Source organism: Pipistrellus kuhlii, unplaced genomic scaffold (assembly GCF_014108245.1).
Source record: "Pipistrellus kuhlii isolate mPipKuh1 unplaced genomic scaffold, mPipKuh1.p scaffold_m20_p_10, whole genome shotgun sequence".
In the NCBI taxonomy this organism is placed as follows: Eukaryota; Metazoa; Chordata; class Mammalia; order Chiroptera; family Vespertilionidae; genus Pipistrellus; species Pipistrellus kuhlii.
Window position 1 is genome coordinate 55,572,554 of NW_023425405.1, and position 18,965 is coordinate 55,591,518.

At 47.6% G+C, this 18,965-nt stretch overlaps 1 protein-coding gene across 3 annotated transcripts in view; it reads left to right on the plus strand.

Moving 5' to 3' along the window:
- The first annotated feature begins 1,975 nt into the window (after positions 1-1,975).
- Positions 1,976-18,965, plus strand: part of ZNF212 (zinc finger protein 212) — a 34,305-nt gene continuing 17,315 nt past the window's right edge. The window contains exons 1-6 of one of the 3 annotated variants that reach the window (XR_006741005.1): positions 1,976-2,173; positions 5,225-5,316; positions 9,397-9,762; positions 9,852-9,978; positions 11,350-11,439; positions 12,407-14,178. Coding sequence is in view for 2 of the 3 variants with exons in the window: in XM_036429866.2 (XP_036285759.1) it covers positions 5,281-5,316; positions 9,397-9,762; positions 9,852-9,978; positions 11,350-11,439; positions 12,407-13,263 (1,476 nt within the window). In the remaining variant the exon portion in view is untranslated. Of the gene's footprint in view, positions 2,174-5,224; positions 5,317-9,396; positions 9,763-9,851; positions 9,979-11,349; positions 11,440-12,406; positions 14,348-18,965 lie in introns of those variants that run through there. The other 2 variants (XM_036429866.2, XM_036429867.2) reach the window with 2 other exon arrangements.

An 18,965-nucleotide genomic window follows, 5' to 3' on the forward strand; every position in this document is an offset into this window, starting at 1 on the left:
CTTGGATGCGGTTTTCATAACCTCAGGGAGAAGACACTGAGACAGAGTGAGCATGAGCCACACTTGGTGAGTGAAGGAGCCAGGATACAAATAATAGCAATCATGAGTGCATCTTGAACTCTTACTATGACGGGTTGCATTGTAAGCATTTGACTTGAACTAACTCATTTAGTCTGCACAACTCATAAGATGCGTGCTATTACTTCCCACTAATAATGAGGAATTGGAGGTGCCAAGAAGTTAACGAGTTGCTCAAAGTCCACATGTACTAAGTGGGGGTGCTGTTCTCACTCCTTGGCCCCACTTTCTAACTCCCTGTGCTGCCATCTCCGAAAGCCCATGACTCTGCAAAATAGTGCCTGGTGCTTCCTCCCTTGCACACTGGAAATCTGATCTAAATATTCTTCCAGAGTTCCAGGCTCAGAGTCAGGGATGCTGAATCATGCTGACTCTCAGGAGACTGACTGATGGATAAGCCAGAGTATCAGTTTAATAACTTCCAAGGGTGGGCTGGATAGTTGCATCAGCCTGACCTGCCTGTTGTCTCCCAATAGCTATCAACACAGGGACCTGCATCAGCATAAGGTTGCCTGCTGGACACAAAAATGAGATGGAGTGTGAGTTCTATACCTGGATCAGTGACCTCAGTATTCTATGTCCTGATATGACTATCTCCACAATCTCCATACATTATTTTCTGTATCTGCAGTAAGTTTTTGTTGGCCAGAGAGAGTAGCTCAAACCCTGGATATATCTTAATGGCTGACTAGTTTCCTCCACATGGCCCTTTAAATAGATCAATAATTCAATCAATCTCCTGTCAAAGTGATTGCCCTGGACATCATACATTTATATATATATATATATATATATATACACACACACACACACACATATATATATATATATATATATATATATATATATATATATATATATATAATTGATTCTTTACAGAGGAAGGGAGAGGGATAGAGAGCCAGAAAGATCCATCAGCCGCCTCAGGCACACCCCCCACAGGGCATGGGTCCGCAACCAAGGCACATGCCCCTGACCAGAATCAAACCCGGGACCCCTGAGTCCACAGGCTGACGCTCTATCCACTGAGCCAAACCGATTAGGGCACATCATGCTTTTTCTTAGAGGTGACTTTTCCTAGCCTTGCTCTCTGATTTGCTATTCAATCACCCAAAAGTATTTATGAGCACTTCTCTGAGCAAATAGAAGTATGGAGGAGGGAGAGACATTTTCATGAATTACCATATAAACAAATGAAAAAATGAGGTGATTTTGGATTGTGATAAATGCTATGAACAGTTTTTGGAGGAGAATAACTAGACTGGGAATTGGGATGGAGGAACATATAGGGAATGTCTCTCTGAAGAGGTGAAGTCTGACCTGAGCCCTGCAAACCAAGAAGGACTCAGTCATGTGAACACAGAGTTTAGTTCTCAGGGGAGGCATTTCATGTCTGTCATTGGAAGTGGAAGTTCATTGCAAGTCTCTGCAGAGACAATGTGGCACAAATTAGGCACGTATGGTTGCCAAACTCCACATGCATCATTTCACATGTAGCATGTGCACTGGATTGCATATTTGACATCAGGGCTATCTTGGGGTTTCCAAGGCATGTGATTACTTATCATGAATAGGTTACGGTGGGTTGGCCTTGGCATCTGACCCCACATTGTTGAGATGGGAAGTGTGCTTCTAGCTGCCGAAAAGCAAAATTTTGGAATACAACCGCTTGCCATTTGGGACCATAGCCCTTTCCCCCAACTAGATGACATGTTCTTCTCACAGAAAAAAAAAAGTATGAGTTTTATACATTTTGGAATATCGCAAAGCACCTAGCAGAGTTCTGGGCACGTCAAATATGGAAAAACAAAAACACTAAGTCCTTTGGGTTTGCCTTCCATTTGGAACCTGCCCTTGACGCGGAGGCGGCGCTGCTCTTCGCCCTCCGGCCGCACGGGGGCGCCATGGGAATCCCGCGCGCCGAGGACGGGCGGCTGGAGCCGGTCTTGGCCTTGTGTCAACACGGCGCCGGCGGCGGCGGCTGCGGGGAGGGGCCGGGGCGCCCCGCAGACCCGCGCGCAGTCTGAGGGAGAGCAGGCGCGGCCCCGCCGCGGACAGGCGCCCGGCAGCCATGGCGGAGTCGGCGTCGGCTCGGGTAAGAGTCCCCTCGGCCGGGGGCGCGTTCGCGGAGACGGAGCTGCGGGCGGGCGGGGTGAGGGGGGTCCCCGGGCTGCCGCCGCGCCGTGAGCGCCCACCTGCCCCCGCGCCCCGCCGGGCGCTGCCCCTGCCCGGTCCCCTCCGCGGCGGCCGGAGCGGAGCGGAGCGCCGCGCCTCCGCGGGGAAACTTCTCCGCGGCCCGTCCCGCGGCCCCGGGTGTGTGACGGCCCCGCAGCGCTCCCGAGAGCCCGCGCCCGCAGAGGGGTCGCGGCGGAAACTCCGGGTCCGCTCGGCTGCCCCGGAGCCCGCCGGCCGCTCCGGGACCCGGCGCCCCCCGCTCCCCGCTCCCCGCTCCCCGGCGGCCGGCGGGCTCGCTCCCGGCCATTGTGCCCCGCGGCCCCTCCGGCGCCTTGTCCCGCCTCGGACTTCGGTCCGGGGCTGCGGCCGCAGGTGGGAGTCGCGCTGGGCTTCCTCTCCCCCGGGACAGGTGTCAGCTCGCCGCGGAGCTGCGGGGGTTTGTCTGGGAAGCTGTGGGGTCCCCCCCTTCTCACCCCCGGGCCCCCAGGCTCCCGCAGGACCCCCGGCTTGGGGAGAGGGAAATCCTGGGCTTGGAGGCAAGACCCTGGTTCCCAGCCGTCACTCGCTCCCACCCTGGGCCTCCGCTTTCTGGGTGAACCGTGTGGGACTAGTTGCTGGATAGTCTAGTCTCTCAGGCTGCCGGCAGCTCTGACATTCGCGTGGTATTCGGAAGTAGTGGCTCCTTTGATAATGCAAGAGGATGGTGTGCTGTGGAAAGGGCAGATGGAATGTAATAGTTTTTATTTTATTTTATTTTGGATGTAGAGAGAAAGAGCAAGAGGAACATCGATTTGTTGTTCCACTTATTTATGCATTCATTGGCTGCTGCTGGTGTGCGCCCTGATGGGCGATCGAACCGGCAACCTTGGCATATCCGGACGACACCCGGCCAGGGCTGGAATTTAATTTTTTTTTATTATTGATTTTTAGATAGAGAGAGGAGGGGGGAGAGAGGAGGAAAGAGAGAAACATCGATTTGTTGTTCCACTTATTTAAGCGTTCAATGGTTGGTTCTTTTTTTTTTTTATAACCCATTGATTTTTTTTTTTTTTTTACTCATTGATTTTTTTTTTTTAATCCTCACCCGAGGATATGTTTTTATTGATTTTAGAGAGGAAGGGAGAGAGGGGGCGGGAGAAAGAGAAACATCGATCGCTGCCTCCCATCTGCGCCCCAAGCATTTCGTGGTCTAGAAACTCTTTCAGAATCATATGAGATCTCGTGAGAATTGAGGGCTAGCAAGATGCACTGTATTTGATTCTTTTTTTATTTTTTCAATCCTCACCCGAGGATATGTTTTTATTAATTTTTCAGAGAGAGGGGCAGGGGGAGAGAGGAACAGCGGTGGTCAGGGCCGTTTGATTCTTGCAGGAAGGGGGTGAGGACGTAGAGGGGAGGGACTGGCAGGCTCGGAGAACACTGTTTGCTCTCAGGGAAGCTAAAGTTGAACTGTGAAGACAAGACAATGTTTACAGCATTTGCCTCATCTGACTCCTTTAACGAAGGTGAAAGAGGCAGAGACCCGGCTTTCCTGCAGACCAGATGAGCTGTAAAGCAGGGCAGGAGCACTGCACAACGACTTGCATGGCATTAGCAGGGCTTATTAAGAGGAAGCCTTCAAGGATCCTCCAAAATTCAAAACTGCGCTCCAAGTGACTTATGGCTCTGTCCTTTAGTACAATGTATTTAAATTGTCCTCCAGCATTATTCCTGTTCTCAGGCATTTTCTCTTCAGATGAGGATTCTGTGTACCTCTCATTTTGATAGTGTGGCCAAGTAGATACCATGATGAGAACAACTAAAAATGCTGGCAGGGGGTGGGAAGGGTGGGGGGGCGACACATATATTTGAAATGTATGTTAGTAAAGAATACTGGGGCCCAAAACCCAGGTGAAAGAGGGAGCTCTTAAGAGGTAAGGAGAGCCGAAAACGGTTTGGTTCAGTGGATAGAGCATCAGCCTGCGGACTGAAAGGTCCCAGGTTCGATTCCGGTCAAGGGCATGTACCTTGGTTGTGGGCACATTCTCAGTAGGGGGTGTGCAAGAGGCAGCTGATGGATGTTTCTAACTCTCTATCTCTCTCCCTTCATCTCTGTATAAAATCAACAAAATATATTAAAAAAAAAAAAAAAAAAAAGGTAAGGAGAGTTCTGAAACCAACTTGGAGGGCTTTTGCTGAACATTCATCTGTGGTGTTTATGACCTCCAGGGGCCTGGAAAATAAAAGATGAAACTCAATGCCTAAGAGTCCCTGGTTGCGGGGGACTCCTACCAGAATCCCATAAAGCGGAGACTCCAAAGGGCAACATTCAGGGTGAACTGAAAGCTCTGACCCCCAGGTGATGGCAGAGAAAGTTACGTATGTCAAACCTTGGTGCCGCGAGATGAGTGCAAGATGTCTCTTGAAAATTGATGACTCTCAAATGGTTTTAAAAATATATATATTTTATTGATTTTTTTACAGAGAAGAAGGGAGAGAGATAGAGAGCCAGAAACGTTAATGAGAGAGAAACATCGACCAGCCGCCTCCTGCACACCCCCTATGGGGGACGTGCCCGCAACCAACGTACATGCCCCTGACTGGAATCAAACCTGGGACCCCTCAGTCCGCAGACCGACGCTCTACCACTGAGCCAAACCGGCTTCGGCTCAAATGGTTTTATTGCCTGAATTTATATGACCTGGATGGTCCTAGAAACTGCAAGCAGAGAATTTAATTTAAAGTAGAACCCTCCAGCTGTCTTGACAAAAATAAACATGAATCATCCTAGCTGGTTTTGCTCAGTGGATAGAGCATTGATCTCCATACTGAAGGATCCCAAATTCAATTCTGCTCAAGGGCACATGCCCAGGTTGTGGGCTCAGTCCCCTGTAGGGGATGTGCAGGAGGCAGCCCATCAACAATTCTCTCTCATCATGTTTTTATCTCTCCTCCCTTCCTCTCTAAAATCATTAAAAATATATTTAAAAAGAAAAAAAGGAGGGGGAATAACAGAATAAGGAAAAATTCATCTAAAAGAAGGTAAGAATGAAGATGAAAGTTGGGATAAATCACACAGAAAAGGTACAAAGTAAATATACATCAATAATTAGAATAAATGTAAATGGACTGAATGATCTAGTTAAAAGAAAAAGATGGGCAAGAGAAGGGAAATTCAGCTATATGGTTTATATAATAAAATATAGGATAAAGCCGAAACCGGTTTGGCTCAGTGGATAGAGCGTCGGCCTGTGGACTGAAAGGTCCCAGGTTCGATTCCGGTCAGGGGCATGTACCTTGGTTGCGGGCACATCCCCAGTGTGTGTGTGTGTGGGGGGGTGGTGCAAGAGGCAGCAGATTGATGTTTCTCTCTCATCCATGTTTCTACTCTATCCTCTCTCTTCCTCTCTGTAAAAAAATCAATAAAATATATTAAAAAATATATAGGCTAATGCTGTGGGAATGACTGGATATGAAAGGATAGGAAATCATATACCAGGTTAATAGTAATCAAAAGAAAATTGGCCCTCGTTGGTGTGGATCAATGGTTAGAGCATTGATCCTCATTCCTAAGAGTTGCAGGCTTGATTCTGGTCAAGGGCATGTACTGGGTTGCAGGTTCCCCTCCCCAATTGGAACGAGTGCAGGAGGCAACCAATTGCTGTGGCTTTCTCACACTGATGTTTCTCTCCTCTCTTCCCCTTCCTCCTCCCTTTCAGTTTCTAAAATCAAATGGAAAGAATATCCTCCTGTGAGAATTGACAAAAAAAAAAAAAAGAGAGAGAGAGAGAGAGAGAGGGAGGGAGGGAGGGAGGAAATGGGCTTATCTATAAATATTGCTGGAGATGGAGGACTAATACTGTTTTTATAATGGTAAAAGACTTAATTTACTAGCTTGATATGACACTTGTAGTGTTATATGCAGCTAATTATGTAGCCTCAAGTATATATAAAACAAAAGTTGATAGAACAAGGGAAAATTCACTACCATAGTAGAAGATTTTGATATTGGCTTAGTATTTTATCTAGCAGGAAACAATCAGTGAGGGTGTGGTATCTCCCACGAACATTCTGAGATGATGGGAATATTCTGTCTGCACTGCTCAGTGCAGTAGCTGCAAGGTGCATGTGACTGTTGAGCACTTGTAATGTAGCTCGTATGACTGAGGAACGTGCATTTTTAATTTAATTTCAATTCATTTAACTTTCAACAGCCACATGTTTCTAGTGTCTATTATAATAGACAGGACATATAGAAAGGATATGATTAACTTTTCCCATATATCTACCCCATATACATAATTTTGATGTATAGAGAAATTGGTGGGGGGAAAAAAAAGAGAAAACGGATAAAACCCTATTAGTGCCCTGGCCGGTGTGGCTCAGTTGGTTGAGCGGCGTCCCATGCACCAGGAAGATACAGGCTCGATTGCCATCAAGGGCACATGCTTGGGTTGCGGGCTGGATCCCCAGTGGAGGCTGTGCAGGAGGCAGCCGATTGATGTTGCACTCTCACATTGATTTTCTCTCTCCCTCTCCCTTCCTCTCTTGCTAAAAATCAATAAAGTATTTTTTTAAAAAGGAGTGGTGGTGGAGGGATTGAACAAAAAGAAAAAAAGAGCTTATGGACACAGACAAGGAAGTGGTGATTGCAGGGCGGCAGGGTGGAGGTGGAAGAGGACAGAGAGGGATAAATGGTGAAGGAAAAGATGATAAAAGAAAAACAAAGCCCTGTTAGTAATGGAAGTGTGTTCTGGCGCTGGCCGCGGTTCGGGCTGTGAAGCGGAGTCGCCATGCGCCCTCCCCCTGTCCAGCTTCCTCAGATGGCCGCAGTGCCTGCTTGCCTGCTATTTGCTCCAGGTGACACGAGCTCCCTGCCAAGCCCTCATTTAACTGCAGATTCACGAGCAAGATAGATGTGGTTGTCTTACGCCTCTACATTTTGGGATTTGAGGATTGGAACAGGTTCTTTGAAAAATATGCTCAAATATTTTTTATTTTAAAAAATATATTTTATTGATTTTTTTTTACAGTGAGGAAGGGAGAGGGATAGAGAGTTAGAAACATCGATGAGGAAGATCAATCAGCTGCCTCCTGCACCTCCCGCTCCCCGACTGGAGATGTGCCCGCAACCAAGGTACATGCCCTTGACCGGAATCAAACCTGGGACCCTTGACACTCTGTCCACTGAGCCAAACCAGATAGGGCTATGCTCAAATATTGAAAGACATAAAAAATACCTTTAAAAAGAGGTGTATAGCCCTAACCGGTTTGGCTCAGCGGATAGAACATCGGCCTGTGGACTGAAGGGTCCCGGGTTTGATTCCAGTCAAAGGCATGTACCTTGGTTGCTAGCACATCCCCAGTGAGGGGTGTGCAGGAGACAGCTGATCGATGTTTTTCTCTCGTCGATGTTTCTAACTCTCTATCCCTCTCTCTTCCTCTCTGTAAAAAAATAAATAAAATAGCCGAAACTGGTTTGGCTCAGTGGATGTAGCGTTGGCCTGTGGACTGAAGGGCCCCAGGTTCGATTCCGGTCGGGGGCATGTACCTTGGTTGCGGGCACTTCCCCGGTGGGGGATGTGCAGGAGGCAGCTGGTTGATGTTTCTCTCTCATTGATGTTTCTAGCTCTCTATCCCTCTCCCTTCCTCTCTGTAAAAAATCAATAAAATATATATATTTTTAAAACAAAATAAAATATATTTTAAAAAAGGAGTGTATAATATGTGCATGGATTAAACATTTCATTTTAAAGATGATACTTTTCGCCAAAACTGGTTTGGCTCAGTGGATAGAGCGTCAGCCTGCGGACTGGAAGGTCCCAGGTTCAATTCCAGTCAAGGGCATGTACCTTAGTTGCGGGCACATCCCCAGTAGGAGGTGTGTAAGAGGCAGCTGATCAATGATTCTCTCTCATTGATATTTCTAACTCTCTATCCTTCTCTCTTCCTCTCTGTAAAAAAATCAATAAAATAGACTGAACATAAACTGTGCACCAATGGATGAGGATGAGTGGGCAGAGGGTGGGGTGGGAACCTGGTGGAGGGGGGAAGAAACGAGGAACCTGTGTAATAATATGAACAATAAAGATTGATTTTAAAAAATAAAAAATAAAAAAATAAAATAAAAAATCAATAAAATATAAAGATATTACTTTTCAAATTTACCTATGGATTTGAGGCAGCTCCAAACAAAATCTCTAAATATATTTTTTGTGAAATTTTTCAAATTTGTAGAATATCAACAGGCCTAAAATAGTCAATATACTCCTGTAAGACAAGGAAGTAGGACTTTCCTTACCAGATATCAATAACTACAAAAAAAGCTGTGGCCATTAAGATGGCAATATTGATTAAGTGATAGAAAAATTGACCCATAGATCAGAATAGGGAAGCCAGAAACAAACTGATATGTAAGAAAACTTGACTTATGACAGAGATAGCATTTCAGATGAGTGGGTAAATGATCGATTTTTCATTATGTAGTGTTAGATCTGTTGATTTCCCATATGAAAATTGAGTCTTACACCGTACACAAATATCAGAACTAGTTGAGGTAAACACTTAAATAGGAAAATCAAAACTATGAAGTATTTAGAAGACTGTATTGTGGGTTCTAGATTTCTTTTTTTACAACTGGCACAAAAGTTTAAACCATAAAAGTATTAATATTGATAACATTAAGCTCCATTAAAGTTAAGGATTTTTGATCAAATAATACTGAAGAGAGTAAAAAAAGTAAAGTACAAATAAAGACAAGATATTTGCAACAGATATAACTGATAAAGATTAGTGTCCAGAATTTATAGCGAAATCCTAGGGGGCAGGAAGAAAAATCCTATGAGTTGCTGAAAGTTTTCAGCAAAGGGAACATGATCAATTATGAAGTCTGGCAGGAATGTGGAGTCAGGAGTAGATGTAAATAATATCACAGCAAAACATCACAAATAGCCCAAAATATCTGAGAGAAACTGGTTTGAAAAATGAATCCTCCCTCCTTTCTACTTTTCCATACTTTTTATTATAAGTGTATAATTTGCAGTTTCAAAATACAAGAGATCACACTTTTTAAATTAAAAAGTGGCAGCCAGTACTGGTTGTAAGTGCTGCTGGGCTCCGTGGTGTTGGGAAGTGGCTGGCTGACCACCCGGTCTGGCTCTCCAGCACAGGAGGAAGCGCCGCGCCACCCCTTTGGCTTCTCCCTCGCCGCCCCCACCAGAGACCGAGGAGCTCTCACTCCAGTCCGTGATGGCCGCCCTGCAGGCCGTGGAGAAGAAGATGGAGTCCCAGGCCGCCCAGCTGCAGAGCCTGGAGAAGCGCATGGAGTCAGCCGAGAAGAAGCTGGCCGACTTCGAGAAGACGGCCGTGGAGTTCGGGAACCAGCTGGAGGGCAAGTGGGCCGTGCTGGGGACCCTGCTGCAGGAGTACGGGCTGCTGCAGAGGCGGCTGGAGAACATGGAGAACCTGCTGAGGAACAGGAACTTCTGGGTCCTGCGGCTGCCCCCGGGCAGCACGGGGGAGGCCCCCAAGGTAGGCCTTTTATTTGAGATTCTAAATGGGTGGCTTTTCCCTCATGGCTGAGACAGGGCGCACTCATGGTATAACATTTGCGATTTCAGATGCCCAGGTCACTCGAGAACGATGGAGTCTGCTTCTCGGAGCAGGAGTGGGAGAACCTGGAGGACTGGCAGAAGGAGCTGTACAGAAACGTGATGATGAGCAACTATGAGACGCTGGTCTCTCTGAGTAAGCAGCGCTTGGCCCCCCAGACATCCCACAGTTCCTAGCCTGTGCTGAGTTGAGAAATGGGAGTCTCTGAGTCCTCAGTTTACCAAGATATTGGGAAAGGTCATGGTGTCATGCCTTTCTTCTTTGTGGTCACATAGTCCGATCTTGGTAATATTTACTTATAGATAAGAGGTCATGATACTCATTATTTATAATATAACATAGCTAGGGTTCCTCATCCTTCCCCCCCCCCCCCCCCCCCCCCGAGAGGAAAGGAGAGGGAGAGAGAGAGAGACAGGAACATCAACAATGAAAGATGATTACTGCACACCCCCACCAGGGACCTAGCCCGTACCCTGGGAATGGAACTGTGATCTCCTGGTTCACAGTTCGACGCTCAACCACTGAGCCATGCTGGCCAGGCCTCATGCTATTTCTACTGCTTAAGACTATTTGAGCCGAGACCGGTTTGGCTCAATGGATAGAGCGTCGGCTTGGGGACTGAAGGGTCCCGGGTTCGATTCCGGTCAAGGGCATGTACCTTGGTTGCGGGCACATCCCCAGTAGGGGGTGTGCAAGAGGCAGCTGGTCGATGACTCTCTCTCTCATCGATGTTTCTAGCTCTCTGTCTCTCTCCCTTCCTCTCTGTACAAAATCAATAAAATATATTAAAAAAAAAAAAAAAAGACTATTTGATAAAGAATCCTTTGCTACCTGGGATGAGACAGGCAGTGTAGGCTAACCAAAAATTGTCCTTGGCACTTGTCTGGAATCAGAGCCAGTTGTGGTCTTGGTGTTTATTTTGTGTTGATTAGAAGTACTGCTTAATAGATATAGATCTTGATCTTAACATGCAAAGTGTTAGCTATTACATTATAAATGCATTTTGTTTGGTAGACAAAATGTTTTACAACCTAAAAGGTTCATGGAGGATTGTCAAGAAGGCCACTGGGACTGGAGCAGAGGGGAAGGGGCAGGAGAGTAGCGAACGGGACAGATGCCTTACCTGTCACAGGTGGGGGACAAGTGCCTGCCACTCCTTGCCCTGTATTAGCACAGAGGAAAGTAAATGCCCGGAAGGAAGCCTACTTGCAGCCACGTATGTGTGAGGACGCGGTGGTCTGGGCGGAATGAGTGATGGGCCCCTGCGCCTGCCTGCTGAGCCACAGGGGACTGATGAAGGGCTCCGAGGGGGCAGTAGCCGAATACATCATTCCGATGGGCCATGATTTTCTAATTGTCCCAGACTACGAGGGGAAAGTGACAGGAACAGTCCTTTGAAATTTTAATATTGACTCATTGACATTGGTCACCTTGTTCATCAGCAAACAACTAGTGTGCAATGAGAATTTACTCTCCCGGGCTCACATTGTGCCATTTCCTACCCAGAGGTCCTTGGGCAGCCTGAAGGAGAAGCGGAGTTGGGTACAGAGATGCTGGGAGACTTGGAGGAGGAAAGCCTTGGTGGTGTCCACCCAGGTGAGTGGCTCTAGAATATTCCATTCCTCTCCCCATCCCCTGCAGTCTATGGTGAGCTTTCCCACTGCCAAACACTGATCATCAATAGCCTCATGTGGCATTTACTTATTCTAGATTCTTTTCTGATTATCGTTAGCTCACCTATTACGTGTGTCTGAACTCCTTACCGCTATTTGGAATCCTTGAGACTCGTGACCGTGTCAGACTTCTTCGTGTCCTACAGAGGAGAGTACATAATAGGCCTCAGTCAAAACCCACAGGGCATTGAGGACAGGGTTATTCCCAGCATCAGGAGTGAAGCTGACTGGGTGAGAGCCAGGAAAAGCATTTGTAAGCCAGGTAATTTGGGGAGAAAGTACAGGAAGAACAGCTGGATACATGAACTTTTAAACCAGGCGTCTTCAAACTACGGCCCGCTGGCCACATGCGGCCCGCAGAGGAGTCTGATCCGGCCCGCCAGGTTTTTTGGGCAGTGAGCACAGCCGAGGTGTTACAGTAGGAATTAGTAGTTCATATAGTCCGGCCCTCCAGCTCTCTGAGGGACCGTGATCTGGCTCCCACTTTAAAAAGTTTGAGGACCCCTGTTTTAAACTATAGGTTTAGTTTTGTGTGTATTTGTGTTTTGTTTTGTTTTTTTAATCTTATTTTTATTACTTTAACACTCTCCTAAGTAAGTATAGTTTTTCAGTATGTTTAGCCATTTCTCAGAGATTGAAAGTAATTTGTGGACAAACTTAGAAAAACTAGCATTTATAACATTGTTCTATAAGAAGAACATATTCAGATTTTTAACCCGCATGTCTCTACCCGAGTATAGGTTCCACTTTCCAGGTTTTGGAATCCAGTCAGTCTCTAATGCCCTTGACCCTTTGATGTGAGCCCTTCTGGGATTCACAGATGTTTAGCTCCAAAGAAACCCAAGATGCTAGAATGTGACCTTTTTTGTTGGTTTTCTGCGTTTTGGCAGCAGACGGGGTTGTGATTAAGCAGGAGGTGGAGTACCCGCCGGAACGCTCTGCGGACCTTCCGGGAGAGCTCTCGGGCCCCACAGAGGAGCCGGCCTTCCTGGGCCCGGAGCAGACTGAGCTCTGGAACACGCAGGGTGGCGCTGTCCTCTTGGAACCGGGGGCCGGGGACGCCCATCCAGAGGAGCCTGCCGAGGGCAGCAGGGACCCTGGCAGCGACAGAAGTCTGGACTGCCCCCCGAAGCAGAAATCCAATAGGCCAGTGCCGCTGGCTCCGGAATGTAACCCGGCCCTGAAGCTGAACAGGGAAGATTTTGGCCCCTACGACTGTCCTGAGTGCGAGCTCAGCTTCCGCTGTGAGCAGCAGCTGGCCTATCTGCGGGCCCACCCGTCGTGGGAGTCTTCCACCACCTCGGAGTCCGAGGAGGGTCTTAGGTCCAGGCCGCTGCTGAAGGCCTCGTCCAAGAAGGGGAAGCACCAGTGTGACGTGTGCATGAGGAGCTTCAGCAGCAAGGTGAACCTGGCCAACCACCAGCGCTGCCACTTGCAGGAGGGGCCCAGCGGTGGCCAGCGTGTCCAGGAGAGGTTCTCGCCCAACAGCCTGGTGGCCCTCCCCGGCCACATCCCCTGGAGGAAAAGCCGGAGTTGCCTCATCTGTGGTTACTGTGGCAAGAGCTTCAGCCACCCATCAGATCTGGTGCGGCACCAGCGCATCCACACGGGCGAGCGGCCCTACACCTGCCCCGAGTGTGAGCGGAGCTTCGTGCAGAAGCAGCACCTCCTGCAGCACCAGAAGATCCACCAGCGGGAGCGTGGCACGCTGGCCTCCGAGCCAGGCAGGCCCAACGGCCTGCTCTAAGGGTGCCAGCCCCCCGCCTGTCCGGGGGAGCTGAGGGGGCTGGCATTGGTCCCCTGAAGAGACACTGTGCAGAGTCAGGGACTGACTTCTTCCTTGGGGGTGTCATTTAGGTTTGGCTGACTTTGGCCAAGCAGCAGGCCGAGCCCACGCCCTCAGAACTGTGCGGAGGAGCGCCGGGGCCAGGCCTGTCCCTGCTGTCTGCCCTGCTGCTGTGTGTGCCGCGTCTCGGGTTTTCCCATCCGTGCTGACACTGTGCCCTGGGGCTGGTGTGAGGTCCGTCCCAGCGTCCCAGGTCTTCCCACGGGTGGGGTCGGGCCAAAGGAAGGAGCAGGTGTGCAGGAGAGCTCTGGAAGCACAGCCCTCTGCTTCCTCTTCGGCTGTAGTCTCCTTGTTACTAACAAGGAGCAGTAACTTAAATGAACTGCTCACCTTGCTCTGAAGAACCTTTTTTGGAATTAGATGTTAGCTGGTTTGAAGAAAATACAGCCTGACCCTTGTTTTTTAAACTTCCCAAGTTGTGGAAGTTGTTCCTCACCTGGGGACTGCGGCCAGCTGGGAGGGAACAGTTTGGGGCCTTCTTTAGCTGAGGCCAGCGGTCAGGGTGCAGAGCGCGGGCTCCCTCTCGGACGGGGCTCGCTGAATCGGAAGGACCAAGAGGGAGAGAGCAGTGGGAGTAGACCCCAGAGCCCCCCATTGGGAACGAGGAGTCTGGGAAAGGAGCTGAGAGGCGCCTGGGTTTCTCGCCGCAGCTCACTTCCTCTTCCACCTGCGTCCTTGCTGCGTCCTGCAGCCTCACAGGGTAGACGACTCCTTCGTTACTTAAGGTGGTTCAGCTTGTATCAGCTCGTATTTGAGTTTGTTCCTGTTAGACCAGTTGTTCCTCGAGGTTGTCCAGATGACACACTTTCCCACTTAGTGCTGTCCCAGAGACGTCGGAGAAAACGCGCGCGGGTGCTTGTCTCCCCGGAGTGCTGAATGCCTGCCGCACTGCTGTTTGGGAGTGGGCTCCTGGGTCCCGTGTGAGTGTCCCCTCTGGTGACTTGGCAGTTGCTTAGAATAAAACTTGCTACTGGCAAAAAAAAAATGTGCTCACGTTGGGTGTTTTTCTCCAGCTGTTTGTCAAGAAGACCCTCCTAGGAGCAAGGTGGAGGGGACGCCTGACCTGGAGCAGCGGCAGAGGGTGACTTAAACCTAGATTTGCAGACGAGAAGAGGGCGTGTGTGGGACCCTGTTGGACTCAGGGCTGCAGACAGTCTGCGTGTCAGTTGTTGGAAAGCAGTAGGTGGAGGAGGCAGGTGCACCAGGGAGTACTGGGTAGCAGTTGGAAGTCCTGGCTTCAATATACATGTAGTCCTATGGGTTGATCTTAAACATACACTGCTAAGTGGGAAATCTGAGATATGTAACAATACCATCTATGTAAATTAAAAATGCATGTACACAAAACAAGACGGAATACATAGAACTAAAAAAAGGCACCTCTGTGCGCTGGCCAGTGGCTTCAGTGGTTAGAGTGTCAGCCGGCACAATGGACAGGAGAGATGGACAAGACTGACCAGGTACAGTCAACAGCACCTGATGCTTTTTGAAGGCAGGAACCTTGTCTTAATCGTATCCAGACTCCCCAGCTCTGAGAACAGGGACTTGGCACAAAGGTGTTCAACACACATTTATTGCATGAACAGATGTTTAAGGGGAATTCACAGAATGGGGAGCTCAGCATTGTCTGGACAGGGTCGGCTTTGAGGAGGAAGGGCTTGGTAACATTTTTGGTCTCCCTCTACAATAATTTCCCTCGGGAGTTTTACATACCAGGGTGGGGCCATTTTAAAAACTGATACTTTTACCAAGTAAGGTGCAGCCCTGGAATTTGGGGCCTATTAGGAGTATTGCTTTGAAACAACAAGGGATCAAATCAATATATGGCAGTGTTCATTGTGAAATTCTTTATTGAAGTAATGCAACGTAACAGACAATTTGCAGGTGAGTGCTGAAGGCATTAAGAGGATCTCTAGTAGGGACCCTAAGAGGAGAGATCCAGTTGATGTGAACCCCGAGAAGGAATTGATCTGCTGAGATGGGCTCCCTGTGGTCAACCGAGGGCCCAAATTTTTAAAGTAAGAGCCTGGCGGCCATTTGCCTTCGGGCCCCTCACAAATGCTGTGTACCAGGGAGAAACTCAGACTGAACTCGCAGTGTCCCCCACTATTCCCTGCTGATTTGCATCAACCTCTGAAGGGAAACCCTGGTATCATCTTCTGCCAATGGACTGAGACCTGCCCTGTCCTATCAGAACTGCACAGTTTGACACCTCACATAAGAAGGACCTAATTGAAAACCTGAGTGGGAACTTTCACTGTGAAAATTGTCTTCATGCTGGTTTGGCTCAGTGGATAGAGCATTGGCCGGCAGACTAACGGGTCCTGGGTTCAATTCCCATCAAGGGCACATGCCTGGGTTGCAGGCTCGATCCCCAGTAGGCATGCAGGAGGGAGCCAATCAATGATTCATTCTCATCATTTATGTTCCTCTCTCCCTCCCTCTCCCTTCCTCTCTGAAATGAAAGAAAACAACAACACAAAAACTTCCTTAATTACCCTGTTCCGGTGCCTCGGGTTGGAGCATCATCCCATACATACACCAAAAGGTTATGGGTTTCATTCCCGGTCAGGGCACATACTTGGGTTGCAGGTTTGATCCCCGATCAGGGTGTGTATGAGAGGCAACTCATCAATGCTTCTCTCAAATCAATAAAAAAAAAAAAAAAGTATATCCTCGGGTGAGGATGAAAAACAAAAATTGGTCGAAACCGGTTTGGCTCAGTGGTAGAGTATCGGTCTGTGGACTGAAAGGTCCCAGGTTCGATTCCGGTCAAGGGCATGTACCTTGGTTGCGGGCACGTCCCCAGGAGGGGATGAGCAAGAAGCAACTGGTCGATGTTTCTTTCTCATCGACATTTCTAGCTCTCTATCCCTCCTCCTCTCTGTAGAAAATCAATAAAATATATTAAAAAATTTAAAAAAATTGATTCTTTGTCTTAGTGGAAGAGTTTGGGTGATTACCTTAGTCTGTGTCTCTAGGCTGAAGCTCCTTTTTGCTTAAATAACTATTTTTTATTCTTTACTAGAGGCCCAATGCATGAAATTCGTGCAAGGGGCTCAGCCCTTGAAGCCCCAGCTTCATCAGGAAGGATGTAGGAAGGACATCCAGAAGGTCATTAGGCTGTCCAGTCTAATTAGCATATTATGCTTTCATTATTATAGATTATAGGTTAAAATTATTTTTTATTTACACTAGGAGCTCATCAGGGATTTGTCAGACCAATATAGTAAGAATTACAAAATATTGGTAAGTTGTGATCTTAGAAAATAAGAATTGATGCCCAGTGTAAACAGATGAGTTTGTGAGCTTGTTGGAAAAATATAAAATGAGTGGGAAAAGCCCTATCCGGTTTGGCTCAGTGGATAGAGCGTCAGTCTGCGGACTCAAGGGTCCCAGGTTTGATTCTGGTCAAGGGCATGTACCTTGGTTGCAGGCACATCCCCAGGAGGAGGTATGCAGGAGGCAGCTGATTGATGTTTCTAACTATCTCTTTTCTTTCCTCTCTGTAAAAAAAATCAATAAAACATATTTAAATAAATAAGTAAAACGAGTGAAAAATGCAGAAAAGGTAGAAAATAAAAATTTATACTGCATACAGCATATTTCACTTTCTATTCAGTGATTAACTCTGGTTTTCCACAGTAAGCCTCTTTATAAATGAGGAAACGGGTCCTATTTTGAGTGGTTTATTCAAAATGCCTCAGGGTCTGAATTAGTGGTGGATTTTCTCTTGCTGCAAGCCCAGCCTGGAGCCAGAGCTGTGAAGATCCAAGATGGTGGCTGACATGCAAGGGAAGACTGGGCATTGTCAACCTAAGAAATGTTTAAACCTGTAGAGAATTTTTTTATGAGTGTATTTGAGCCAAACTGACAATTGCCGGAAAGCAAAATCTTAACATATTGAGAAAATGCTCCAGAGAATGACCGTTTTGCACCTTATTTTATACATTACAATCAAAGGAGGAGGCAAAAGGGGTTACATGAGATCCATGTAACTGGACATGCTAGATGAGGGAGGTGGGAGAAAGCAAAGTGGGGAAATCTCTGGGATTGGGTAAAAAGTAAAATAAATAGACACTTCCTTTACATTTGTGGTTATAGGATAGTTAGCAGTTAACACCGTAACAAATCACAAGGGCTTTTGTGATCTTTGCTCTGGTGCAGAGAAGGGGTCCAGAAAAAAAGGAAATTACCCTGACATTTCTCATTTCTTCTTTTTTTTTTAATCCTCGCCCGAAGATATGTTTCTTATTGATTTTTTAGAGAGGGAGGAAGGGAGAAAGAAGTATCGATCGGCTGCTTCCCGTAAGGAGGGTTTGTGGTCTCTGCTCTGGTGCAGTGCGGGGCCTAGAAAAAAATTACCCTGGCCTTTCTTTTCCTTTCCTTTTGAATCCTCACTCAAGGATATATGTGTGTTTGTTCATCTTTTAATTTTTTAGAGGAAGAGGAAGGTGGAGAGAGGGAAAGAGATTGGTTGCCTCCCATACTTGCCCCAACCGAGGATCAATTCCACAACCGAAGTGTGTGTCCTGACTGGAAATAGCACCCGAAACGTTTTTTGGTGCATGGGATGATGCTCCAACCAAATGAACCGCCTAGCCAGGGTACCTGGCATTTCAGAGATGCAAAACGACAGTGGACAGGCTCAGTTAAAGAAAAGATTGACCTTTTGTCAGGGTAGCTTTTGTTAGAAAGGTTTTTTTTTGTTGTTTTTTTAAAAATATATTTTATTGATTTTGTACAGAGAGGAAGGGAGAGAGATAGCGAGTTAGAAACACTGACGAGAGAGAGTCATCTATCAGCTGCCTCTTGCACACCCCCTACTGGAGATGTGCCCGCAACCAAGGTACATGTCCTTGACCAGAATCGAACTCGGGATCCTTCAGTCCCCAAGCCGACGCTCTATCCATTGAGCCAAACCGGTTTCAGCTAGAAAGATTTTTTAAAAAATCTATCTTATTGATTTTTTACAGAGAGGAAGCGAGAGGGATAGAGAGCCAGAAACATCGATGAGAGAATCATTGATCAGCTGCCTCTTGCACACCTCCTACGGGGGATGTGCCCGCAACCAAGGTACATGCCCTTGACCGGAATCGAACCCAGGACCCTTCAGTCCACAGGCCAAGTCTCTATCTACTGAGCCAAACGGGTCTCGGCTTGTTAGAAAGTTTTAATTTCAGACCATCCTGTGTGGTTACTTTAGGTCTCAGTTTGTAAGGCACATGAAGCAGGCCTTTGCTGAGCTTGTCAGGTTTAGTATGTGGCCTCTTTTTGGTCCACAGCGTGGCACAGAGGGCTTCAGGGCACGGCGTGGCACAGAGGACTTCCACAGCTCTGCTCAGGAGCTAGGTCCCAGGGCGGGAAGAAGGGAATTGAGGATTCCCAAAGCTGTTTGGAGAAGAGAGGGAAGGCTGTTTGTGTTTGTTTTTTTAATGAATTAAATTTTTTCCTGAGGTCTTTCTATTTGGTCTGGAAAACTAAGAGATTTAGCCGGACTGGCATTGGTTCAGTGGTTGAGCGCCAACCTATGAACCAGTAAGTCTAGGTTGCAGGCTCCATCCCCAGTAAGGGGCCTGTAGGAGGCAGCCTGACAGTGATTC